The 27,874-nt window shown below is 44.4% G+C and overlaps 1 protein-coding gene across 1 annotated transcript in view; it reads right to left on the bottom strand.

Moving 5' to 3' along the window:
* URB1 (URB1 ribosome biogenesis homolog) overlaps nt 1-27,874 on the bottom strand; it is a 2,274,827-nt gene that overhangs the window by 2,076,914 nt on the left and 170,039 nt on the right. Inside the window, exon 3 of the mRNA XM_069636341.1 lies at nt 13,898-14,049. Within this exon, the coding sequence (XP_069492442.1) occupies nt 13,898-14,049 (152 nt within the window). The remainder of the gene's footprint in view (nt 1-13,897; nt 14,050-27,874) is intronic.

Consider the following 27,874-nt stretch of genomic DNA (forward strand, 5'->3'; position numbering starts at 1 on the left):
AGGGCTGCCAGGTGTATTTTAAAAACCAATCCTGCATCTAGCAGGTGGAGCATGTATGTAACAATAGTGGAAGGAGTGCAATCAACTGGGTTGATTTGTCTACTCTGGCACCAGATAACGAACCTCTTCCACATGTCAAAGTAACAGTGCCTTGTGTTTGGTTTCCTAGATTCCTTTAGGATGTCCATACACCTCTGTGGTAAATTGAGGTGTCCAAACTCTATGACCTCAGGAGCCATGCTGCCAGGTTCATTGAGTTGGGTTGCTGGTGCACTGTTTGACCTTGGTGCTGGGACAGTAGGTTGTACCAGGCTGGAAGTTTGATGGGCTCGCACACCGCCATCCTGCGTAGGTGTGGGAACCACCGTTGTCTTGCCCACATGAGAGCAACTAGGACGAGCGTCATCGACTCCCTGTTCATCTTGTTCATTACCTTCCTGATGAGGAGTTGGTGGAAAAGCGTACGCAAACATCCCTGACCAGTTCATCCACAGGGCGTTCCCCTGGGAGTCTGGTTGGGGGAACCTGGATGCAAATCCTGGGCATTGTCTGTTTTCGCTTGTGGCGAATAAGTCTATAGTGGGGAAACCCCACTGAGAGAAGAGATCTTCTACGACCTCTCTGTGAAGAACCCATTCGTGCTCCTCTGGGAGGGAGTCTCTGCTCAGAGCATCCGCTAGGGAATCGAGCTCCCCTGGAACATGTTGTGATGACAGGAAGATGTTCCGTCTGAGTGCCCATATCCAGATTTTCTGGGCGAGCTTGGACAGATTTGGCGAGCGAGTCCCTCCTTGCTTGTTCAGGTAGAACATGGCTGTAGTGCTGTCCATCCGGATTTGCACTGACAGGTTTAGTAGGTGGGGCTCGAACGCCTGAAGCACTCTGAATACTGCCAGAAGCTCTAGCAGGTTGATGTGGTTCTTGGCCACTGAGTGAGACCAGAGACCCTGAGCTGTGTGGTGGAGATGGTGAGCTCCCCACCCCGTCAGACATGCATCTGTAGTGACTACTGCCTGTACTTCGGGATCGTAAAAGGGTTTCCCCTGTGCGAGATTCTCTCTTGTCCACCAGTGAAGGCTTTGTACCAGTGTTGGCGAAACGACCACGAGATCGTCCCACTGACCACTTGCCTGAGACCACTGTTTCGCCAACCATTCTTGCATGGGACGCAGGCGCGCGTGGGGGACCAGGTAAATGCATGACGCCATCATGCCCAGTAAACGCATTGCTTTGCGTACCGTTATTTGTTGACCGGACTGATAATGCGGAATTTGCAGTAGTATATTCCGAATTCTTTCTTCTGAAGGAAAGGTCAACCCCTCCTGGGTATCCAGGATTGCTCCTAGGAATTGTTTTGAGGTGCTTGGCACCAGGCTTGACTTCTTCTCGTTGATTGAGAAGCCTAACTCGTGGAGGAGGTTGATAGTCCTTTGAATGTTTGTCCTGCAAATTCCTGGGGTTTCCCCCGTTATGAGCCAGTCGTCCAGATAAGGGTACACTGGGATTGCCTCCCTGCGTAGGTGTGCAGCTGCCACCGCCAGCACCTTGGTGAATACCCTTGGTGCTGAAGCTATCCCGAAGGGCAGTACCTTGAATTGGTAGTGGCGACTGTCCACCTTGAAGCGCAAGTACTTTCTGTGCGCTGGGAACATGGAAATATGAAAATAAGCATCTTTCATATCCAAGGTTGCCATGTAATCCCCCTTTTTTAGGAGTGGGATTACTTCTTGTAGCGTGGTCATACGAAATGTTTGGGGCTTGACATACTTGTTGGCAGGCAGTAAGTCCAATACTGGGCGCATTGTCAAGTCTTTCTTTGGCACAAGGAAGTAAGTTGAATAAATACCCTTGTTTACCTGGTGTCCCGGGACGAGTTCTATCGCGTCCTTTTCTAGCAGAATGGCGATCTCCTCGAGGAGAATCTTCTGATGTTCTAAGGAGTGTACTCTTTGTCGTGGAGGATGGTTCCGGGGACGCTGCAGTAGCTCTATACAATATCCCGTGGATACTGTTGACAGCACCCATCTGTCTGATGTGACCCCTTCCCAAGCCTGGTTAAGTTTGAAATGCGTCCCCCTAATGGGGTGAGAAGGGACCCTGAACTGAGCGTCACTGCTTTGGTGGAGGTGTGCCGCCTCCCTTGCTAGGGCTGCCTCTGCCTTTACCACGACCTCTCCTATTACCTCTGACGTAACCTTGGGTAGACTGTTGGTTGTTGTTCCACTGTGTACCCTGCCCCTGGGAATAGTTAGATCCTCTCTGGGAATTTTGGCCGCGTGGGCGACGAAAATTACTATTCCCTCTCTGGTTAGGGGGTTTATTGGTTAACTGACCAAGGGATTTGGGTGTCTCGTATTCGTCCTTGGCATTTTTCAGTGCGTCTTCGACCGCCTTACCAAACAACAGATTGGCTTCCACCGGTTTGTCTAACAATGATGCCTGTGTTTCTGCCTTAAAACCAGACTGCCGTAACCACGCATGTCTCTTGATAACAGTACCTTCTGCTATCAGTCTGCCTGCGTTGTCCGCGGCGTCAAAGGTTGCTTTCAAAATGCATCCAGACACGGCTCTACCCTCTGCGGAAATCCGAGCTAATTGGCCCTTTAACGGTTCAGGAGCAGAGGCTATGAGAGCCGCGACTTCTTCCCACTGATGGCAGTTGTAGCTGGTCAACAGGGTGGTGGAGTTAGCAATCCTTGCTTGATAGGCGGACGTTGAGGCTACCTTCCTGCCGAAACCGTATAGTTTTTTGCTCTCCTTGTCGGGAGGAGCTTCTGACGAAGACAAGGGTGTCCCAGCCCTCTTACGAGTGTTGGTGACAACTAGGGAGTCTGGCTTCAGATGTCCTCTTATATAGAGAGGGTCAGATTTAGCTGCCCTGAAAACTTTTTCAACCCTGGGATTGACTGCTCTGGTGAGGTTTGGGTTCACCAGGGACGGATCTATTCTCCGCTGAATGGTTTTAAGGATGGGGATGGTCTGGGCAACAGGCCTCCTTTCTCCCACTAACTCTTCTGCGAAGTCCCTTTCCTCCTGTACACCGTGGGTGTCAATGTTGAAATGTTCTGCTGCGCGAGCGAGAACCTCATTTAGGAGGGGTTGGTTATCGACCGGGGAGTCGGTAACCGGGGCTTCGTTCTCTACCGGGGAATCTACTCTGTATGTTTCCGGGTCCTCCTCTTCTTCCTCCTGGTCCTCATCATCCCCATAGTAGGCCGTCCCGGTTTGCTCTTCTATCAACCCAAAATCTTGGTCTTCACAAAAGGAAGCTTCTCCTTGATACCGTGAGTATGGTCTTGCGTAAGGTTGTACCTCGAAGGGTTCGGACCTCATTGGAGTTTCAACCCGGGCCTTCTTACTCGGGGGGATAGGATCAGTAGAGCCTGAGGGTGTGGCCCCTTGTGGATCATACGAGAGGGAATGTTCTGGATTTTTATCATAAAAATCAGCCAAAGAAGACATTCTTGACATGACCCTATCTATGTCTTCACTGGACCATTTTTTGGAACTGGGAATGACTCTCTCAGCAAGTCTATGGGCTTTATCTTGAGTAGCTTTGCTGGTTGTGGACCTATCAGCAGACCTGGGCTTGTCTGTCTGTTTAGGGGGGGTGGAGTGTTTCACAGGTGTGGAAGAATGTACAGGTAGTTTCTTCTGCTGTTTTCCCCCCCTCCCCGTGCGTAGAAAAATGTTTTCCCTGTCCCTTAGTGGCTCCGGAGTTTTTCGACGCCTGGCGTCGAGGATCGGGAGAGGTGTCCCTGTCCTTCGAGCGTGGGGCCTCGCTGGCTTTAATTGCGGGCTCCGACTCCTGCAACGCGGCCTGGGGGTGGAAGTCGTCTTCGTTTTCCGACGATCGAACTTCTGTTAGCCTAGGGAGCGAGGCACTCTTGGCAAGAGTGGATGATTGCCTGGAGTCATGCGGCGATCTTGATCGAGAGCGCCCAGAGGACACCGAATCGGACCGTTCTGTCTGTGTCTCTTTCCGAGAACTCGACGTCGTCGAGTCTCGGTTGGACTTAGTGTGTTTAGTGTGTGTAGTATGTGAAGCGCTTGTGTCGCCGGGGGTCTTCCCCATAGCCGCCCTGCCGGACGACCTTCCGAGGTCGGGGACCTGCGCTCGGCTGTCTTTCGACGCTGTAATGCCCTCGCCGTCCGAAAGTACGGCGTCGCTGCCATCGCTGAAGGCGCCCTCCGCTGCCATGGCCGCCTGCCTGGCGTGGTGGGCCCAACGCTTCGTCGAACGGTCCTTAAGTGTCTTAGGTTTAAACCTACTACACGCTCTGCAGTTCGCTTCGGGGTGGTCCCTCGGCAAGCAGAGATTGCACGTGGCGTGCCTGTCGACCCAAGGTTATTTGCGATTGCACTTGGGGCAGAATTGAAAAGGGGTACCCTCCATACGCACTTTGAGGCAGCAGGCTGTTAAGTGTAGGAAATGTATAAGGTGTACCTATATACCAAGAGTGTAGAGTTTGTACCACCCCCCACTCTCCCTACTTGCAGGGCCGAGGCCAGCGGCCTACCAGGCCCGGGCCGAGGCCAGCGGCCTTCCGAGGCCCAAATCCGTCGTGCAGCAGCCGACGGTCGATTTCTTCTCCAGCCGGCGCGAGTGTCGAAGTTCGACATTGGGGTGGGAAAGGATGTCAATAGATTATTATTTTAAATTCTAGCAAAAGTATGGCTAAGGCCAGGGGACTCCGCAAAATGCTTCCGACCAGTTTGGTGGAAAAAAACAATCTGAGGATCCTAGATGCGTGAGGGATCTTGGGTACAGTGGACGTCACACTAGGGATAGTATTACTGGCACGCCCTGTGTCAACGCCCATTTTCAAGTTTCGAAAAACAAACTGTAATACTCTGCAGCTTCCACTAGATGTCCGCCTATGCACAGCATGTGATCTAAGCAGATTCCACAAGCCTCAGAAATATATATATAGATCAAGGTGATGGTTATGCGACACTAATACTGGGCTATTTACTGCAAACATTGAATTGGTTATGTGATAGTAACATTGGATTTTGTGTAGGATTAACCAAGAGATAAAACAACAAGACTTGGTTTGTGAAGAAACAAATTGACTCATTGCAATAAAAAAAATGTATTGTCTTACAATAACCACATCATGATTATTGTTCATTGGCACAATGTATATATCAGGCGCACTTTATGATTTAACTCTTAACACTCAAATAAAAATAAAACCCAGCTTACCTAATACTGTAGAAAGCGCAGTTGTATTGGAGTCGACAAAACTTTCTATTTTTATTCTGGCATAAGGTTGTATGCTAGGACTTTCTAAGAATAGCTGGTCACAACACAACTGCCTGAAAGCAATCTCAACACTAACGCGTGGCACAGTCAAACAAGCTTACAAACCCCTCCATTCTTTGGAAGTTCTTCTGCAATTTTGTTTAACTTTTTTGACATGATGGTAGTTGATATTGTTGGTGAATTTAAAGAATTAAAAGGACGCATTGAACGTTTACAAGGAGAATTGAGGAAATGGTCTAGATAGACTCAGTGGTGCATCTGGTTTAACGATAGCCTGAACTATAAGGTTACGTTGGGGAGAGCCAGGATTGTACTTACTGGTTGTAGTCTCATGTTATAGGTTTGATTAACGAATGAGAACAATGCAAGTGCTATCCAGATTGATGGTGTCCGCGAATACATTTTGAGGAACGCTGCAATAATTGTACACAGTTTTTTGTTGGGTCTATGATGGTTTGGTAATAAAGAAAATGCAATCTACAAAATACTTTCCAGGCAATATTCCTTGTTATTTTATTGACCTGACCAGTCGCTGATCAGCGATCGACTCAAATAAATATTATCCCTTTATTTTAAATTATATACTGTTAAATTTCACACAAAACCTTTACAAAAACGAAGTGAAAATGTTATTGTAATCATCTTTATAATAAACATTAACTACTTTGGATGAAATATCTGTGGCTAAGACTTTAAGCTAAATCCCACAGTGCTTGAGCATATGCAGGGAGATTGATACTGCTGTTCCTGCCGCAATATCCATCAGACTCTGCCCCAGCAAGGTCTCTTTTTCCACTTTCTCAAAACTGCAACACACAGAATTCACCTGTGAGAAACCAGGGAAATGGAATCAAGAGCATAACAGGAATGGACTGGGATTTTCCCTGCCCAACAGGGACGAGCCATCCAACAAATGACCCATCAACCCCAGAGGGATACCAGGTGGGGCAACCGAAAATGGATTGGGAGTGAAGAGACTGCAGGGGAGACACAATGCCTGAATCACAAGACCAAAATCCTAATCCTCGGTGCGCCAGCCCACCTCAACAAACTAAATGCACAATACACCTCTTTCACCATCGATGGCATTGCCATTAAAGTGGCCAAAGAAACCAAAACATTAGGCTTTTACCTCAATGCTACTTTGAAATTGGGTAAGCAAGTTATTGCCACATCCTCTGCAACAGCCTATACATGCAAGCTGATTCATGCTTGCAAACACGACCTTTCCACCAAGAGCCGTGCTACTCTAGCGAGAGCACTAATATTGTCACAACTAGACTATTACAATGCCCTCTACTCAGGAGCCAGCAAACAGACTACGAACAAACTTCACATTTTACAAAATAATGCGCTAAGAACTACCGTAAGCATCCCCAAGAGAGAACATATCTCTGAAGCCAGAAGGGAGACCAAATGGCTATCCATCAAGGACAGTATTAACCTCAAACATGTCTCCATCACTCACAAATGTTCAAACAACGCTGCCCCACAGTACCTCCAATAATACATCATCAAAAAATCATCTTCCCATTCCACAAGGGCTGCCCAATCCTGTTGTATCAGAGTCCCTAATTTCAACCTTAAAAGAGCAGGAGGGACGAGCTTCCCGGTCCAAGCCACCCAATATTGGAACGCCCTCCCCTTGCACCTCCGAACAGACCAGACCTTCCTAAGCTTTAGGGACACCACCAAAACATGGCTGGTCTCAAACGACATATGATTGTAACCATGTCTTTCTACAAGCTTGCACTGTACTATTTTTGTGCTGCTCTGTATCTGCCTGCTGCCTGTATTGTAAATATTATTACCTTACCTGTTATCACCTTGTACTGTATATATTTTCTGTCTGTAATCTCTGTGTACTATATATATATTTTCTGCAAACTCTTGCAGCGCCCAGATACCTCTGGTTGAGGAGCGTTTTATAATTAAAATAAACAAACACACACAAACCCAGTTTGAAACAAATCTTAATGAGGAGAACCATATGGAAAACAAGCAGCCACCACACAAATATGGACTGAAAAGGGGAAGGGCTAGAAGCCGTCCTAAAGACTTCCAAACCCCAGGAAATAACTTGATCAGAGATTAGCCAAGGTGTGCATGTGACATGGAGGGCCACTGGTAGCCAGGGGAACTCCTCAACTAGGTAACTGGGCTATAAAAGGCAATCAAGTGTTTGGTTGAGGTTAGGAGCAGAAAAGGTGGACCAAGAGGTCAGTGAATAGGTTGCAACATGTGCAGAAGGAAACTGCTGGAGTAAAAAGAAAGTGAAGGTACAGTGTTGATTAAGTGGGTGTTACCAACTGGCGTGTATGTGTGTGAGTGAGAAACAAAACTCAATGTTGAGAGTAAATGGTGTGTGTGTGTTTTGTGAGGCAGGAGGATATGAAGAGAGCAGCATCAGGTGGAGTAATGGGCGAATTACACAATTTGATCGATAAAAATCGATCGAATGATACATTTGACAGATTTCAGCAAGTAACATTCGATCCATTTTTTCAAATACTGAAAATGTGGAGCAGGGGTTGCGGGGGTGTCCCTGCTCCACATGTTCAGTATTTTTGGGCTTTGCGGGGTGCAGGAGTGTCCCCCGCTTCCTTGCCAATGGAAGTGGGGGACCCAAAAAAAGAAAAGGGATGGAACTCACGCCGCAAGGGTGCAGGACAAGCGCCAGCGAGCAAACAGGTATGTAGGGGAAGGGAGGGTTGTAGTAAGGTAACATTTGGTTTGTTTGGCCGAAGTAAAAAGCGATTTGTGGCAAAATGGACTACGGTCAATTCTGCCGCAAATCATTTTACTTCGGTCAAAACAAAATAATAAAATCTGTAATGGGAGCAAGAAGTGTTGGAGAGAGAATGGACAAGGAGGGTGGAGATATAGAGAGGGAGCGGTAAGAATGTGTAGAGGCAGAGATATAGGGAAAAAGGTAAAGTCAGGAAGCAGAGTATAGGGAGAAACCAGTTTGAGGGTGGAGTTGGGAAAAGTGGAAGAGACCAGTATGTTCAGAGGAGGAGTGCGAGGAGAGAGAGTGACAAGAAGGGGTGTGTGAGAGAAAAAAAGCAACATCTGTGAAATTAACCATTTGAAAGAAAGGAGACAGAACCATCAGCCGAAAACCCTTCTGGTCCCTTAGAAAGCCAATGTGGGGGAGAGTTGGAGAATGCCACAGCCTTTAGTCCCCCTCCCCCTTGGGTGAGTGATAGACACAGCCAATAGGGGTCACCTCGATGTACACAAAGATTAAAAGGAGCATTTGGGTGGAATAGGGAAGCCTGGGCTAAGCGGGTGGGAGCCCACTTGGAGGGTGATCTATATGACAGGGACCACCCCTGGTCCGAGAACCCCAAGTGATTTTGAATTGGAAATAAAATGGATCTATTTTTTTGGGGGGGGTAAGTGTCACACATGTCTTGGAATGGCGTTTATAGAAAGCTGGTGAACATACTCAGCAACAACCTACTTTTGAATGTGGAAGAAAACAAGAATCGTTATTTTAAAGGGAGACAAACCATCACCTTCTCCAGTGTTGGGACAAAAACCGTCTTATTAATTGTGGAGACAACAATCATATCCCACGTATGGGGGGCAGGGAGGGAGAAAAAAGCATCTTGCTAGGTTGAATGGAAACATCGGAATTCCCAGATTCATAGAGCAACAGTTTTCTGTGGGGGACTGTGTAACACCTATCATCCACCGAGGTATAGGGGCACCAATAGAAGTACTTTGTGTGGAGTAACAAATCACATTTCCGGGTGTGGGAATCGCAAATATTTCCCTGATTCTATGTCAAGACATGGAGGCGAGCAATACGCTTCTCTTTCTTTAATTTAACATTAACAATAGAAGCTCAGCAGCAAGATTCTAACAATCAAGACTGCTCTAAAAGTTATTCTGGAAAATCTTCATTGTGTCGCTAACAATCTTCCTAGGCATGTAATTTGTTAATGACAAGGTAAACAAAATGCCAAAGTCTGAAAGAAACCATTACCATGTATCAATTCTCAAACGCAGCTTTTCAATAAGATGACAGTAGCCACACTACAACCAACGCATTATGCTTCTCCAACCCAATACTAACACTGATCTCACACTGTGCTCCAATGGCGCATTCATTTAGCTAGGTGCAGGCCTAGCACACATATACTGCCCTAGACACCATCCCCTACCATGCCCCATTACATTTCTGGCCAACACACCAGCTTTCATCACAACACCAGCCACTAGCCCTATAGCACAAACCACCACGCCTCTTCTAGGCATAGCCGCTGCTTTAGGCTCTCCTCCAGAACCTACACCTCGCCCCCACGCACCAGACCTATATTAGGAACCATAAGAAAATCACGATTTGCCTCCCATACTACCAAGATTCCCACCACTTCCCACATCCTCAGAGACTTAACTAGCCACCAAGTGACCAACACACACAAAAGTAACAAGCACAATCTACAGGCACACACCAAACCTAAAAACAATCAATCACCAGAATACTCAAGGCAGCTCCCCACATCCCCTCCATTACCCATAACCCAAACTAGCTGCTCCCCACCACTCACCGAACCCTTAAAGGGTGCCTTACTCAATGTCAGATCCCTAGGCGCACACGCCATTGAGATTCATGATCACATTCTAGAATACAAATTGGACTTCCTCGTAATAACAGAAACCTGGCTTCACTCAGCGTCAGGCCCGTTGCTCATTCTAGCAATACCACTGACTATACTGTATTTAGATCAGATCGCCAGGAGGCCACTGGAGGCGGAGTTGCCATTATCTCCAAAACCCCACTCCAGTTCAGAGAATGTAAAACTGAATCGCTACTAGGCTTTGAACTCCTAGCCCTTAAGTTAGCCATAGACCCTAAAACCACTATTAGTTTTCTAATAGTGTATAGAGGCCCCAGCACCACCAACAACCACCACCAACAACAACCCTGATACTGAGCTACCCCAGCTCATTTCCCCACTCCTCAAACTCAATACTAAATGTATCCTCTTAGGAGATGTAAACCTGGGATACAACGACCAAGCCGACCACAAAGCCACAGCTTTCTATAACTCATTCCTAGAAATGCAAACAAATTGTCAATGCCTTAACTCACTCAAAAGGACAAATCCTCGACTGGATTCTAACATTGAACACCAAGTTCTCCTAGAAGACATCATATAAATGTCCTAGACCGATCACTTCCTCATCAGATTCAATATCATCACCATGAGGGACCCACCCCACTCGGTTCCCCCACACCACCCATCCTGATGAGAAACTCAAGGAAGCTCACCCCTGAAAACTTGACTCCTCTGCTAAATAAGCTAATACTAAACCACCTCTAGATCATAACCCTGATGAGATCTCACTACATTATCATACCTGCCTGAAGTCAGCCATCGACGAAATAGCCCCGCTTATATCTAAACGACCTACACTTAAGCGCAGCAACACCTGGTTCAATGATGACCTCATTAAACTTTGAAGGAAAAAAAGAGCGTTAGAACACCTGTTAAAAAAAAAAACAGTGAATCTAAAATTGAACTTTGTTACTATCCAAATCCTATAAACTGGAAGTATACACACAGAAAGCGAACTCCCTTAACTCACGTATTGCTAATGCCACCTCAAATAGCAAAGAGTTATTAGCCATCATCAAATATTGGAAACACCTATCCTTCCCCCCAGTACAAACACAATAAGCAAAGCATGGTGTACCACCATCAAAGACGCGTTAGCTGCCAAAATAACCACTCTGCAAAACAAAATCGAATCACAAAAAAAAATACTAGGCACTCCCATAGAGCCAGCCACTTTGCTATCTACAGATCTCAAAACGAATATACTGGAATTCCATTTTAACCCTGTGACGTCTGACCAAGTACTAAAAACTAGAGCATCATTCAAACCCTCGAATTGCAAAGGAGACAACTTTCCCGCTAAATTAGTCAAAGACTGTGCCCCACCTTAGTACCCATCATTACTCATTTTGTTAATGCCTCCAACACCATCCCCTCCTTAAAAACCCCACCCTAGATCAGACCATTCCCACCAACTATAGACCCATTACCACAGTCCCCTTCCTACTCAAAATCAGACAAAATCGCCTACACCCAGGCCCAATCCCACCTCGAAAATAACCAATTGCGAGGGGAAAACAATACGGCTTTTGCCCCAGTTACAGCACCGCAACGGCTTTGCTGGATCTTAAAAAACAGATGGACGCGGTCAGGGATACAGGGAAATTATGCATTCTGCTGCTACTTGACCTGTCCGCGGCATTCAATCTTGTAGATCATAGTAAACTGTGCTCAACTTTAGCAAACAACTTCCACTTCTCCAAGGAAGCCTCCACCTGGATTAAATCATTTCTCTCGGACTGTACATCCAGAGTAGCCATAGGCGATATAGCAGCAGACCCAATCTCAGTCCCGGTGGGAGTTCCCAAAGGATCCTGCCTCTCCCCAACTCTCTATAACGCTAACACCAAATTACTCTTTGCAGCATTAGACGCAATGGGAGTAATATATACCAACTTCGCTGACGACACACAAAAACGTATCCCAATTTCAGGCAACCTTGAACAGGATACTATTTGTGCGAATAAAATGTATTCCATCATCCAGAACTGGATGGCGGCTAATAGCCTATGCCTAAACGAAGAAAAAACAGAAATCCTCACAGTAGGCGCTCCCGCCGACTAGCCAAACTTGATCCACAATACACAGCCATTACCATTGATGGTTCCCCCATCTCCATCTCTAACCAAGTAAAAACCTTAGGGGCCCATCTAGACTAGAGTCTCACTATGGGCAAACATCAGTGCCCTTGCCTCTTCCACAGCCTATACTGCCAAACTTATCGCATTGAGTCGGCCTTTCCTTACTCAACAAAATTGTAGCACCCTCGCGAGAGCACCAATTCTAGCCAAGATCGACTACTGTACCATACTCCTACTAGGCACCTTAAAAAAAAAAAAATAAAATAAAAAAAAAATGCATCTTCTATAGAATAAAGCTTTAAGAGCAGCACTAGGCGAAAAACAAAAATGGGATCACATATCTCAACATAGAAGAGAGGCACATTGGCTCCCCATCCAAGCCAGGATACTCCACAAAACGCTCACCCTTATACATAAATGTGTCTCAGGAAATGCCCCCATCTATCTCAACAAAAGCCCAAGATGTAAAACCACAACCAGAACTCTTAGATCCAATGTCCACACAGTTACACATCCCTTGCTTCAAGAATGCAAGAACAGGCAGCCTCAGCTTCCCTGTAGCAGCTCCCAGAATTTGGAACTCACTCCCAGCAAATATTATTAACTAGCCTTCCTTAAATATATTCAAGAAACTCCTCAAAACCTGGCTCTTTAACAAATACTCCTAGACACATTCATAGTTAGACAATAGCTGAGCACCACACAGCCCAGATAACTTTCTGTAAAAAAAACCTTTGTCATGCTCATCAGGATTGTATGCAATTTGAAATGTAAGATCGTAATTCTACTCACTAGTTAGCTATTATGTTTGTATATTTCGTTCTTTTTAAATACACTGTACCACTGTTATTCTTTCTATGTAAGCACACTGTACCACTGTAATTTGTTGTACATGCAACAATTAAGACCAAGTATACTTGTAAATTACGCCGTGATACCCTTGGGTTTGGGCGTACAATAAATGAAATAAATAAATAAAATTCTACCCAAATCAATATAAAAATAAATTAATGAAAACCACTCTGAATGTTTTGTGATCGGAGTCCAGTTTGCGTCGCCCAGGCACAAACAATGATCAGTTACCTTCGGCTACATGTCATCAACTAGTACCCTAATTTGACAGACAACAAAGAGAGGTCAGTTAACAAATAGGTACTGCAAGTCCTTTTAATCTAATCTAAACATATAGAACCCCTAGGAAATGCGCATTGCCAAGTGCTGCGGTAAATAAACACAATCGTAATTCTAGGATAGCAAATAGTCTTGCAGCGAGATCAAAGACTTAAAGGGAGAGCTATTCACGATCAAAAGATGTTATCAACCCCGAGATATTTGTGAACTTAACATTAATCATACATTTCAAATAGAAAACTGTCGTCATAACATTAACATTAAGTCAGCCGAGACTAAAACAGGTTTTGTTACTTTGACACACATGGCAGCCAGTAGAATTAAATTAACATTTCCGAGAGGTTCTTTCTGATAATATCTATTTAATTTGGCCATGTAAACGAAAGGAAACCGAGCCGAGTGGACTAAGGAATGTACTAAAGAGAGCACCCCATAGTACTAAGCCTTGAATGCAAATCACCAATGTTGGCAACATCTGAACATTTCTGTTCCTAGTGGCGATTACAATCACCTCTGAAGGGGCCTGTGACCAGATTAGGGAACACTCCAAAGAGAAACTACAGCATGAAAGGCGCAACAAAAGCCTGTGTTTTCTGACTGATGTTCATAGAGAAAACAGTTAAGGAAAACTATGGTAATGATATTAGATTTAGCGACTGAGACAAAGAAAATGAACCACAGTAAAAAGGGAAATGGGGCCCAAGCTAAAAAGAACATGAAAATCGAAAACAAAGAATCCTAAAAAGATGCACATGATAGCAGTGAAGTTAACAACATACACTTACCTGTGACTTTGTGAGTACAAAGATGTATAGAGAACTTTCATGTATACATTTATTATCTTTCTCACTATGTTCATGCCCACCACACTGAAATGTGAAAGATCGCTGGCAGTCCTCAACAAAATGGCTTCCAGGGCTTGGAATATCAATAGCATCTGAAAGGAAAAGACAAATATTCAATTCATATTTGTATTTACCTTATATTTCACCAAGTGGAAATTGTAGGGAAAAGCAACATTAGCAATGCAGGATCTGTCGGTTTCATTACTAGAGAGAAAAACATAAATTTGAGGCCGGCAGGTGAGGTTATGTTATGTTATGTTATGGGGACTTGTACCACGCACTGCTGCCATTTTTCATGGTCTCCTGGTGCTCAGGCGGATCTGAAAAGTAAGGGGTTTGGAAGGTTAGTGGGGTTAAGAGGGAAAAGTGCAAGAGAGCTTTGATGTGCGGTTGGTAGCTTCAGTTCGTTAAAAAACGGTCACTGTGTGCTGGTATTTGTGTGTTGTATGAAAATGTTCCTGTGTGTGTTGGGTGTTGTGGAGAGATGGAAGAGTTTGCAGTTTGGTGTTTTTTTCGTGTCTGAGGTTTCTATCGGGTCAGTTATGTAATGTGGTGGATATGCGGAGTGTTGCAGAGTTAGAGAGTTATTTGTATGGTTGGTTGGGGTTGTTTGAGTTTGTTGTGATGAGTTGGCTCTTTCCCTTAGTCTTGTTCCTGGTGTGTTTGTGGTTGACATTTGACTGATCCAGTCACGTAAAGTTCTCTTGAGTTGCGGTGGGAATATCATTTGTCGCTCTGAAGTGTTCTTCAGCTCGGACTGTTAGAGCCATGTTTTTAATATTTTCAGGAACTTAAGGTGATCCTCTGTTGTTCATATTTCCTTTGGGAGTGAGTTCCAGAGTTTCACTGCTATCCTGGAAAATACTGATCGCCCACATTTTTGTTTTGAGTACCGTTTGTCTTTGAAGCAGATGTTGGTGGATCGTATCCATTCATGTTGGTTTGTAAATGGTGTTTTTCTCCTGTATTCATTCCGCTCCTGGGCCATGCTAGGACCGTTTTTCTGTAGTCCAACTAAGGGCGGAGTAAAACCATTCCACTGAGACAGTACAAGACTCCACTCTTAGTATAAGGCTGCACCACCTGAGTATATGGTAGCGTAGACAGAGCAGCCAGGCTTATTTTAGTAGGGAGAGAGGGCTGTAGGAAAGCACATAGAACCCGTAAGGATTCAACAGAAACACTTACAACTAGAAGCATTATAAAAATAAAGGTTTATTATAAATACAAGTAGGTCAAGTTAAGTATTGGGGTAAGTACTGGCCATAGAGAAACATTTATAAAAACACACCACAATGCTTGACAGTACACAGACCAAAGCATAAAACCTTCAGAATACCAAAAAGTAATTCTGGGGAAGTCTAACGTTTTCATACACATTTAGTATAGGTCACACCTATTCATGGGGAGTAAAACCAATAGTAACTTTTTGATTACTTTCAGTAATACACAGGTAGTAGACCCTTATCAGTTATGCAGTGACATTCAGCAAAGAAAATCACATAATAAATCAACTTTTTTTACCAGGATACTTTTCTGAATAATGGAACACAGATTCAAGGAACAGTATATACCTATAACTAATTGAGGAGAACAGTTATTCTAGGCGAACACAACCGTTTTGGTGGAATATACAATTACAGTTGCTTTTCAATTCAGTGGACACAGTCTAAGATAAGCAAGAACTCTACACTAATTTGTCCCGGGAGGATAGCTCAGCGGCACGTGCGCGCCTTGGAAGCAAGACAACACAAAGCAACACAGGTTCGATCCCCGGGTCCGCGCTTAGAAACCTCTGGGTGTTTAAGTGCGTCATAAATACACAACTAAGACAACAAAAAAAACAATTACGCAACTCAAATAAATAAAACAATTCCTGTAACAGCGCCTCGATGCCCCCGGACTGTGTGAGCGCTTTAAAAATGTGAAATAAATAAATAAAATAAAACTAATTTAGGATTTCACCAGGCAGGCCATGGTCAGCGACATCTAAACACAAGAATGGCAAACAGCTATTCTAGGCAGGTCAAACCTAATTATGTAATATACTATTACAGTTGCTTTTCAGGTCAGTGGAACACACACTGAGGTAAGCAAGGACTATTTATTTATAGTTGTGTTTCGTAAAAACAAAATCAGACTTTTATAACTTTTCATAACACATATTTTGCAATAGAATCAAACATAAAACATTGAATATACTTTTCAATAAATTATTAGACTAATATTATTCTATCTTGTAATCATTTTATATAGTGCTCCAAAATCTAAAAAGTACATATCAAAACATAAAATAAGATAATCCATTACTTCATTATAAATTATCATTATCATTATCCAGCAACGGTAGAACATTTTCCCAGACTCTGAAAAGTGCAATGTGCATACGTCCTTACTCAGTGTTCAGGCAGTACTGCCAGAATTCCATCGATTTAATTGTAGCATACTGATTTACATATCTTGTGACTAGGGTCATGAATGACAGACCCTAAGGGTGGACATCATGTTAGCACAAGTCTGACGGATTCGATGTTATTAATGTTTTTACACATGCAACATATTCTCTGATCAGGGGTCAGCTTCCACTTACCGCTGCATAGGGCGCGAACAGAAAGTTGGTTGGTACGCATTAGCAGCATAAACTTTCGTACAGCAGGATCAGGACATTTTACCAAATAAATGTGGGGGTGTAGGTAATAGCGCACTATACCTAGGATGTGGATATAATTGTGTAATTCACTTAAGTGGATATAATTATTGGTCCAATCCCATTTCTTGACCTTATAAGTGAAAGTGAATGCTTTTTTTAGTTTGGCATAACTACCACAACGAAGGGTGAATGGTGTCCAATTAGCTTTAGTGAGAAATTCGCCAATTGAACGTCCATATACATATGGGTTTTTATTGCTGTTACTGATGTTAGTTATAGGACCCAGAATCTGCAGCACTGGGCATACAGGATGTGTTAACGCTTTTAGGTATAGCATGCCACGCCTCAATAGAATCATGGCTTTAAGGGAGGTTAGTCCGAGTTGCAACCTCACATATTGAAAATGACAGTTATGGGGCAGATTGAAAATAGTGCGCCAAAGAAAAACTGCAATTCTGTCCACCCACTTCCACTCAGTAACGGCAAGTTCTTCCAGCCCGTATGCAATGACTGGTATAAACCATTGTTTTTCTAGTATCACTATACCAGCCAATGAATATCCAGCATGGCCTGTAACAAATCCTTGTATTATCATAGTGATTTGCATAGACCGTCGAATCTTGGCATCTGTAATGTGAACATTACATATAACATTGCTGAGACTTGTACATTTAGCTGGGCATATAGCTCTCTCTTCCAATCTGGTCAATAGATCTGCTAAATACAAATTAAACAAGGCAGCAAGTTAACATCCCTTTGTTAATAGGACCAGATAATAGTACTTGCTTGTCCAGTCTTATTTGTGCAATATTTTTGGTATGTAGGGCGATGACGATTTCCACTAACCATGTAGCACAAACCATCTTCGTATGTTTATTCCACAAAACCAGGCGACCAATGCTGTCAAAAGCTGCGCTAAAATCTACATATGTCAAATAGACTGAGGAGTGGTCATATGTTTTTGCCTTGGATAAAATTGCAGCTAGCATCCTGATGTTATGTAGATTACTTGAGCCAGGACTGAAGCCAGTTTAAAAGGGATGCATACGTTTGCTTTGGTTAGTCCAGCTTTGGAGGTGGTCTAGGACTATTGCTGCAAACACCTTCCCTGAGGTGTCTAAAAGAGAGAGAAGGCGGAAGTTCTTAGGTAACAGCCGATCAGTGGATTTAAACACTGGAATCAGGATGGAAGAGATTCACGAAGTATGTATCTTTCTTTCTATACATACCTTAGTAAAAAGTAAGTGAAGGATAGCAGCTCACGATTCCAGGTTAGCTTTTATCACCACAGTTGATAAGCCGTTGGGGCCGGGAGCTCTAGAGTGGTTACATTTAGCTATTTTTGTTTTATGCTTTGCACTGTAAAAAGCAATTGAGCCACAGTTTTTTTTATGTTGGTTGGTAAGGTCGCTCCATATTGCGGGGGCGCTAGACCAGAATGCACATTTTCTCATTTTGTAGGTTTCTCAGGTGTATCGCTAATGGTTCTACCATTCAGCCACCATAAACATCACTCTTCCAAAAACTCATTCCACATTATTCCTTTGGCATTGGGTTTAGTGTGGGCTATCACACGGATATTTGCCTTCTTATGCATAACCGCTTTCAATTCGTATGGGCCACATTTGGCATTCAAATCTCTGCCTATTATGATCATGCAGTTTGAGAGGATAGCCCACTGCGTTATTATTGCATCAATGTAATCCATTAGAGCTGTAGTAAAATTGCAGGTGGGCAGGTCGTATACATTTATCAATAGTATGTATGGTGCATCAGGGGAGGGGGGGAATTTCAGTTTAAATTCAATTGCGAATACATTATTGCAACCCCCTGGTATATCAATTCTATTCAAACTCATGGCTCACCCCAATAATTAAGCCACTGTATGGACGACCCCATGTCCCCTTTTTAGCATTTACTTGATGCACAACGTGACTGTTAACATGGAAATTGGTGGTCAGCCACGTCTCTTGAAGCATGAATACTGGGTAAGACGCGATAGTACTAAGGGAGGTGCTCCACTAATTAAGTGCGAGTCGCCTCTGATATTCCACAAGGGCACTGATAGCTCTCATTTTTCTGGAGCTTCCATTTGTTTCACATGCTAAGCCATTTCCAACCCATTTGGTTGTCAAGACACTGGTTTAGCTCCAGTGCTTTTTTTAAATTGTTTGTTACTTCTTTGGGAATCACTTCTCGACACCGCTCACAGCATGGAGATAGAGTAATATCGGGTATGACCTTGTTTAGGTTGTATCCCAAATACTCCATTGATTCATATTCGCTCCTGATCAACGAGACAGTGGAGGGGAGGACAGTGAATACGGGATACTGCTCCAGAGCTTCTTTTCATGGGTTCAATAAACTCGAAATCGCATGATTTCAAAATCTGCAAAGATCGAATTTTTGAGAAGTCATTCTATATAGATTTCTTTTAGATTTTGTATTGCGCTTCTCCCCTAGTGCCACTACTCTTGTATCAAGTATCTGTGCTGGCAGTGGTTCATTATTGGTAAAGGAAGGGCCATATTATTACAGGGTGCCTGCTGATTGCAGTTTTTCTTTGCAGGTTGCTGGCCAGGGAGATGGTCTTTTTCATTCGGCACATTAAAGGAACTGACCGAATCCCGAGTGACATCACTATGTTGGATGTCGGGCAGAAGCCAGTTTGTTTATTTATTTATAATGCGCGAGCGTACCCAAAGTTATCAGGGCGCAGCATTTACAAGAATTTTCGAAGCTTAGTTGCAGTCATCATAACATGTACATAGGACAATAAGGTAAACCAGTGTTCTATACAAAGCAGCAGTGAGGTAGACGGGCATTATATACATGTAAACAGGTAAGCACACGTGGTTACAGTGTGTGCGGGTAGCGCAGCATTTAGTTGTCCTAGTGGGCCTCTGTTTGCAGCCATGAACCTACCTTGGAGCGGAAGTTCTGGTAGGGCAGGTCCATTCTGAGATTTGGAGGCAAGGAGTTCCACAGCTTGGCTGCTTTTTTCCGGGAAGCTGTTTCCCCCTATGGTGGCGCGTTTGTAGTTGGGAACGGATAGGCAGTCTTTATATGCAGTTCTTACAGGTCTTAAGGAGGATTGTCTGTGAAATCTATTGACCAGGTATGTTGGGGCAGCATTGTTGAGAGCTTTGTGGGTTAGTGATGCCGTTTTTAAGAGAATTTTATCTTTAGTGGAGAGCCATTTGTTGTCGGGTGAATCCTGTTATGTGTTCCCTTCTAGAGATGCCCAGAGCTGCTCTGAGAGCGTTGTTCTGGAGGGTTTGTATCTTACTGGTGGTGGCCTTGGACGATCCCAAGTAGAGGGCGTTGCAGTAGTCAAGGCGGGACAATATGAGGGCTCTGGCAAGTGTAAGGCAGCTGTTGGCCGAAAGAAATGGTTTGGCTGCGTGGATTAATTTGCAAGTGTATGCCGTGGAAGATGCTAAGGAGCTCACTTGTCTTTTGAAGGAGAAATTAGAATCCAGGTAGAATCCCAATGTTTTGACCTCCTGTCCGACTGTGATGTTATTCCCGTCAATCATGAAGGAACTGTAGGCCAGGCCCAGTTTCTTTAGGCTGGAGGTGGTACCTAGGATGATGAGCTCTGTTTTATCATCATTCAGGCCTAGTCCAGGAGTGGCCATCCATGCCTGGATGATGATGTATACCCTATTTAGCAAGGCCAAATCCTTTCCATAATCTCCAGAAAACGGAAGGAGGATCTGGGTATCATCTGCATAGTTGGTGTAGGTGATACCGAGATGATCCAGATCATCGAAAAGGGCCTTGGTAAATATATTATACAGTGTAGGGGAGACACAGGAGCCCTGTGGTACACCACAGGTGATGGGTACAGCGTCTGCTGCAGCAGTGGGAGAGAAGACCCTCATGGTTCTGCCGTTAAGGAATGATGTGATCCAGGTGATGGCCTCAGTAGAGAAGTACGCTGAAGAATGGAGGTGTGAGCATAGGACAGAATGATCGACCAGATCGAAAGCTGCAGACAAGTCGAGGAGGAGGAGTAGGGCAGCTTGTCCATTGTCTGAGCGTGTCGATCTGAGCTTTTAAGTCAATGAGTGCGGTTTCAGTCCCGTGTTGAGGGCGGAACCCAGATTGTCTGGATCCTAATAAGTGGTGATCTTCCAGGTGCTTCTGTATTTGTACATAGGCAACCTTGTCCAGAATTTTCAGTAAGAAGGGGACAGTTGTTATGGGTCGGTAATTAGTGGGTGTGGCTGGGTCAAGTGTAGGTTTTTTCAGTAGTGGTCGTACCCAAGATTGTTTTAAATTGGTAGGAATGGAGCTGGTGGCGAAGGAGGCGTTGATCAGTTTCATAATGAAAGGGGAGAGTTCGCGGGCAACGTCTTTGATAAGCTGTGCTGGGCACAGATCTCCCTGGCAATTGGATGGTTTCAAGGATAAGATGATTTTTTCAACTTCACGTGTATTGACTTTGGAGAACTTGAAGCGGGTTATATCTGTGGGCGTGAGTTTGTCCAGGATTTTTGGGGGGAAGAGTAACATTAAGGGAAGCTTTTTTGCTGAAGATTTTGCTTTTCGCAATCTTATTCGCTAGGGCATTTTGAATTTCTGAGCACCAGTTTTTATCTTTGGTGCAGGTGTCAGGAGGTACTATGGGGGTTTCTATTTCTTTAAGGATAGAGAAGAGTTCTTTCATTTTGGATTTAGCTTGGGATATGCGAGAGTCAAAAGGAGGTTCGTTTGGCCAAATACATTTTTTTTGTAGAGTGCACTAGTTTGGAAAGTTTTAGTTTGTTTGCGACTGAAGGGGATTTTTTCCAAGTGGCCTTGCAGTTTCTTTTCTGCTGCCTAAGGTTTTTGAGGCATGGTGTGTACCATTTGTTGAGGTGGGTTTTTGGTTTGCTTGGTCCGAGTTTGAGGGGGGCGATGAGGTCCAGCGAGGTGGCCATAATCTTGTTGTATTCTTCGACCAAGGTGTCAGGATCGATGTTCACAGAGAGATTATTGAGTGTGGGGAGTAGATTAGGGATAAGTCTTTCTACTGTCATATTCTTAGTGAAAGCCGGTGGGGCCCCAATGGTAGGCAGAGGAGGGGGTCTGTCAGAGAGCATGAAGGATACTAGATAGTGGTCGGACCATGTTAGGGGTGAGATATTTGTGATATTCGCTTGGCAGTTATAATCGGCTACCCAGTCAAGTGTTCTACCTTTTGAGTGAGTGGGTGCTGTGCATCTTTGCGTGAAACCTAGTTCAGTAAGAGTGTTAGCTATGGTACTGGCGATGTGATCTTACGGGTCATTATAGCCTAAATTAAAGTCTCCCAGGGTGAGAACTTGAGTGGAGCTTTTAAGATTGCTGGATAGAATAGAGTTAAGGTCTTCATCAAAGATGCCAGTTAGTAGGCATTCCAATATTCTGCTGGTTACATTTCTTCTTTCTATTTATTCGTTTCCTTGCTCGTTTTGATTTGACCCGCTGGCTGGCCACAGACATTATTGTAGAGTTCAGTGGTTGGCTTTGATCTCCAGTTTCACCACCATTGGGAACAACCATTTTTTGCAGTATGGCGTCTTTGTTTGCGTGTCGGATATGTTTCGGGTGAGTCCAGTGTTTTATCGTGGTCGACTGTTGTTAAGTCTGGGTCGTCCTGAGTAGAAATGATTATGGCAGGGGAGCATGGCTGCTTACTTTCACTCTTTTCCATACTTGCTCTTTCTTCACACAAGGGATTGGTGTTTAGTGTGGCACAGTGTTTATAACAATTCACTGTTTTTCAGAAGAATTTTTATGGCGAAATTAAGCAGATTTGGCGATTGGGTAGCAGACGTAGTTAGGGTATCTTTTGGGTTTGAGTTTCATTCGATGGGGACACCTCAATTATGGCTTCAATCAACTCATTACCCATTGTAATACACACTGTTCAGTGAGTTAGCGGTAGGCGGGAACAGGTTCGGAGTCAGTGAAAGACGCTGCAGTGTGTTTTCTTCCTGAAGGCGGTTACAATAGACTGATGCTTGACCAGGGGGTTCAGTCTCCACTATTTATTCTGCAGAGGAACTTGTTGTGCCACAAAGACGCTAACATAGATCTAGCAGTGCGTTATCGTCAATTTCGTCAAACAATACACAGGTGTGGTGCTGATGTTGTTTGTGACCACGGGTGGATCAATAGAGGGTTTAGACAGAATTTTCTCAGTTTTTACTTTAGTGCCCGGTTTAAAGTAAGTTATTTGGCCTATATTTTGATTAGCGGCCATGTTCTTTGTCATTTCCACACTTGATTACTTGATTTGCTTACATGGGCGCTCATTGCTTCAGGGTTGTTAAGTGTCTTTGTCAGCCCTTTTATACCGTTATTTTCCCATGTGATTTGGGCTTACGTAGATTGTAATGGTTCCCTTTTGCTGCAGCTTTCCGCGGCATATTTTAGCCTCCATTTGGCTTACGTTATTGCCGCCTCACCTGCTCTCGCCACGGACCGCCGCAGACCACTTTTTCACAGCATTCGCACACACTAAGCTCGTTGTACCAGGAACATTTATAACTGTTCATTCTCAAGAGTTAGTTACCAACCAACTCATTTACAATAAGTACTACTAAACACTTGTTATTCTTTTCAAGGCATAATCACATAATTTCTGATGTAAGGGAGGAGATGGAGGTGGAATAGACGATATATTTTTGGTTTCACCCCCTTTTTCCCTGGCATCGAAACTTAGTCCCTGTGAACCACTGAGTGGTGTCCTTGGCGGTGCATCATGTGCTCCTCCTGGTCGAACGGTGTGAGGTTGGCATCATGGAAGGAGACACAGACAACAGATTACTTGTAACAAAAATAATGTTATTAGCTTAAATGTCAGGATGGCGTAAGGTCTAACTTGCCCTATGCCAAGGTGGGATTTCCCTTCCTAAACAAACTAAGGATAGCCTGGTGTCAGTAAGTTCAACTTAAAAGTCTCTGTGTACAAAACCTATGCTTGTCCTCACAACTAACATCAAAACAATGTATAGGAATGTCAACCATAACTTAAACAGTGTTCCAAAAGTAAAGTTATAAGCTATTTCCAGCTCATGCTTATTCTTCAGCTTCTCTTCCCCAAATATCAACAAGTTCACCACAATGTTCAAGTTACATTCTCTTGGGTTTAAAGTAATAGTTCCACATCTTTTTAAATGTCAGGATGCCGTTCCTCAAGTTCATTACAGTTGCATGGCAACAAGTCTCAGGGTTCCCTTCCCCAAGTTCAATATCAAAAGATGTCCCAAACAGAAGTATCTTGAAGCTTTGTCTTTAAGCTAAGTTCCAACAATTCTTCACAGCCCAGTGTTTATTTTCCGAGGCCTTATATGCATCAATAGTATTTTTCCTTTGACACAGTAGTAGGTATCCTTGTCAGCATATAGGGGGTTCTCTGGTCTTGGCGCAGTTGGCGAACCACACAATACAACCAATACAGTTCACATAACCACAAACCTTTAGTTCTCCTTTTAGCAGTTTGATTTTCAACAAACAAATGGTTTTCAAAGTCAACTTCAAAACCAAACAGTTTCTCAAACTTGACTTCAATTCTGCAGAGTCCTTCAATCGATTTAGTGTCCTATTTTCTTCCAGTACATGATTAAACATTAGCAAGTTCACTATTTGCATTCAGTTCGTTATTCAATATTAGCAGGTTTGCCATTTCATTCAATGCGTTATTCAAGTTTGGCAGATCTGCTGCATGCATTTGGTTCAGTAGTCAATATTAGCAAGTTTTGCTGTTTCCTTTCAGTTCGGTATTCAATATGAGCAGATTTACTTCTTTTTGCACCACTTGCCGTTCATTCATTCATTTAATGTCGTAGTTCCATTTGTAATTGAATTATCTACTTCCTCAGCGCCGTTTACAACCTTCGCAGCCTGGCCAGAGCGGCCCGGTCTCTGGTTAACTTCCTCAGCACTTACCGGTTGTACGAGTCTTCCTGCAGCGGTCCTTGCTGCTTTCCTTCTTCCCTCTGGATTCTGCGAGCCCCGCTCACGTGGGGACAGGAGCTTGGTTGGTGTAGGCAGTTTCAATGCCTCCGAGAGGCCAGACACAGCATCCTTGTTGTTCGTGTCTCGCCGCAGCTCCTTTTGCTCCCACTTCACACGGGAGACTTTGCTCTGCACACAGGAGGCTTGCCTTGGTTTGAGGATGTCGGTCGGCATCCCACCTTGACCTCTGGTCCCACCACAGCGGCCTCCAGATTCCTGGGATTTTACGGTGATCTCTGTCCAAGTTCCCCAGGTCTCTTCTCTCACGCCTTCATGGCTTTGTCCTTAATACACCTGTGGTCCTTCAATAGGTTGCAGATGTATTTCATCATTCAATTCTGCTTAACCCCGATTTAGAGGACATGCCTGACCTTCATACCTTGCATGCATCTTCTTCGTCCCAGTACCTAAGGGGTGAAAGTGAGTGATGTTCATTACTCTCAGATGTCTCTTCTTCGTTTCAGTACTATCAGGTGTCCCAAGAGAGGAAAGAAGGGGAGTTGATCTACAACAACCCACAAAGGTCAGGGGAGGGCTAGGTTGGTTGACATTAGAGTAAGGGGATATCATGTCTCGCCTGAAGGCATCCCATTCTCAATCCCCAAGGACCCTCCACCCAGGTGATCCTCCATTGCTTGTCCACCCCCAGGGTCAGGATCCAAAAGTGATGGCCTTTCCCTGGCCACCTGCGTAGAGGATCCAACAGGAGTAGAAATGAGAATACCGTCAGGTTTCTCACAAAGGGCAATGCCCTGGAGGCAGTCCACATTCTTCCCATGAGGCAATCATCCTGACTCTCATGGGAGATGATGCTACCTCCTCATTTCGCCTCCTACTTCTAGGATCTCCTGTTTGTCAGGGGGAGTGGATGTCTTTGATAGGGCATCTTGCTCAGGGGAAAATCTATCTTTCCCAGATGTAGTAGGAGTAGTGCCCAAAATGGAGACTGACATTTTGGGACTGAGAAACCTTTGCAGTTCTCGGTCTACAAGGGACAGGAAAGGTTTCTAGGTGGTGGGGAATTGGGAAAGCTGTTAATTTCCTTGTCAGGTATCCCGACTAAAGAGGCATCTACTGGCTGTTCAGATGTTCTAATGTTCGCTGGGAAATATAACGGAGTGACCATAGTTTCGGGAGCAATACAATTTTGCGTTTAAGGGACGAGGGATCTCCTGTGCTATTGAGGCATCAGAAGCTCCTCTCTCTTCCCCTAGTAGTCTTGACACGTTCTGATTGTAACTAGAGTCAGAGTTTTTCTCTGCCTCCAGCTTCGTGCCATACAAACTATATTCTTGGTCCCACATCCCATCAAGTTGCTTCTCTGGGTTCTCTCCATCTCCCTTCCTAATGTCAGACAGGGACAGATGCTCCCATAGGGTGCCATGCACCAAAAGTCCTATAGGCTCACCCCTCTGAATCTTCATCAGATTGTAGGACAACTTTAAGAGCGCAAGTTGCATTTCCTCCCCACTGGACAAGAGATGCCTTTAATCTTCCTTTTTGCCTCGTTTCACCCAGCGGTATAAGATAAATAAATGAGTTGGCAGGGATTTCATACCTAAGTTCTATGGAAATTATTATTTTGTCCCTACTGGGAATTTGGTATACGTGGGGAAATAAAAGGTTGTAAGTGTTACCCTCCATATTTTTCCTAGTGGAGAAAATGGTTTTGGAAGTCAAGGGGAGAAACTGAACTCCTACTCTTTGGCCCAGATGGCGAAAGGGCTCTTATGTTCTTTCTCTAGGTCCCAGCCCACTATTAGAAAATAGGACCCGTTTAGATCTTTCCCCAGGTATAAACGTTATGGAACTGGAACCTATTTTGGATTCTTGGGTGCATGATCCACTAGTGGGAGAGGCGATGTTAATTCACTCTTTCCCAGATATAACAACTGTGGGGCTAGAGCTTACTCTGCTCGTGTTGGACCCCTAGTTTGTGTCAACTGAGCCTGGGCCCGATCCCACTGCTAACACCATAAGTGAGGGGTCAGCAATCAGAGGAGGACACAAAGTTGTGATATTCTCAAAGTCAGAGATTTTATTAAACAGAAATGAGTTGGAACAATGCAGCTCTAGCTGTTTTCTAAAAAGGCATTTCCCTACCTAGAAAAACTATCTCTGTCTGTGTCAAGTAGTCAGGAACTTAACAGTTGTCCTGATGTCAAAAACATTCTAAATTGGCCCTCACACTACAAACAAAAACAACAAAGGGTGCAAGGATGTCTTTGACTTGAGGTTAGCAAAACGTATTCACAATCAAAAACATAAGGAGGCCTCCAACAAACATTTTTTTCCAAGGAGAGACCCTTGGATCCAGAGAGTGGTTCCCTTCCCCTGGATTTTTAGATCGGATAGCAAAAGTGTCTCTTTATCAAACAGTTCCTTTGTGTCTTTGTACTAGACTCACAAAGTTCTTGTTCAAACACTAATTTCCTTAACGGTCTTTCTTTATTTCTGCTTGCAGCTTTTGAAGATTGCTTTCTATATTCCCTTGCCAGGAATCATTCTATGAGTTTGCCAGATCTCCTGGTATATTCCCATGTCAGATATCTTCAAACAATGTCAGAATTTGTATACAACTTTAGGTGCCTTGTATTCTTGCCTGCCAGGTATCTTCCCAGAATTTCAGAATCTTTATACTTGTAACTTTGGTGAATTACCTGGTGTACTCCCCTGTCAGGAATCCTTCTATGGCGGTTTCAGATCTGCTGGTAAACTCCCCTGCCAGGTGTCTTCTCCCAATGTCATCTGTAACGCTCACCTTGTATCCACAGGGATGCCACTCGACTGGTCTTGGATGCTACTGGGAACACTGCACCTTCTCCGGGGTTTGTGCTACCAGGTGTCAGTTCTTGGTTTTCGTTAAGGTGTGCTCTCGGTCCTGCCGTACTGGGCAGGGGCGCGTCGTCGCTGGGCACCGCTCCGCCGAGTCACTTCACTGGTGTGGGCCTGGAGTCCAGACTGGCTGCGACTCCACTTTCCAGGTAAGTCTTTCCTATTAAGAATGAATGTCTGTAATTGTAGATGTTCCGAGTAACCTTCTCCTCCTTTCTTGCAGATGCTGAAGGAATGATGGTGGAAAACAAGCGGATACTGGAGGCAGTGCTCGAGAAGGTAAAAGATGCGCAAAGCGCGGCGCTGTGAACATCCTTGAAAGTTGGCTAACATGTGCTGCTGTTCCTTGCAGGTCGCGGGAGGAATCCTGGAAGAAGGTGATTGAAGGGACCAGTCGCCGAATGGACGATGTTCGAGTGGCGATGGACTTCCAGGAGAGC

The sequence above is a fragment of the Ambystoma mexicanum genome, chromosome 7p (assembly GCF_040938575.1).
Source record: "Ambystoma mexicanum isolate Mex_15411 chromosome 7p, UKY_AmexF1_1, whole genome shotgun sequence".
Classification (NCBI taxonomy): Eukaryota; Metazoa; Chordata; class Amphibia; order Caudata; family Ambystomatidae; genus Ambystoma; species Ambystoma mexicanum.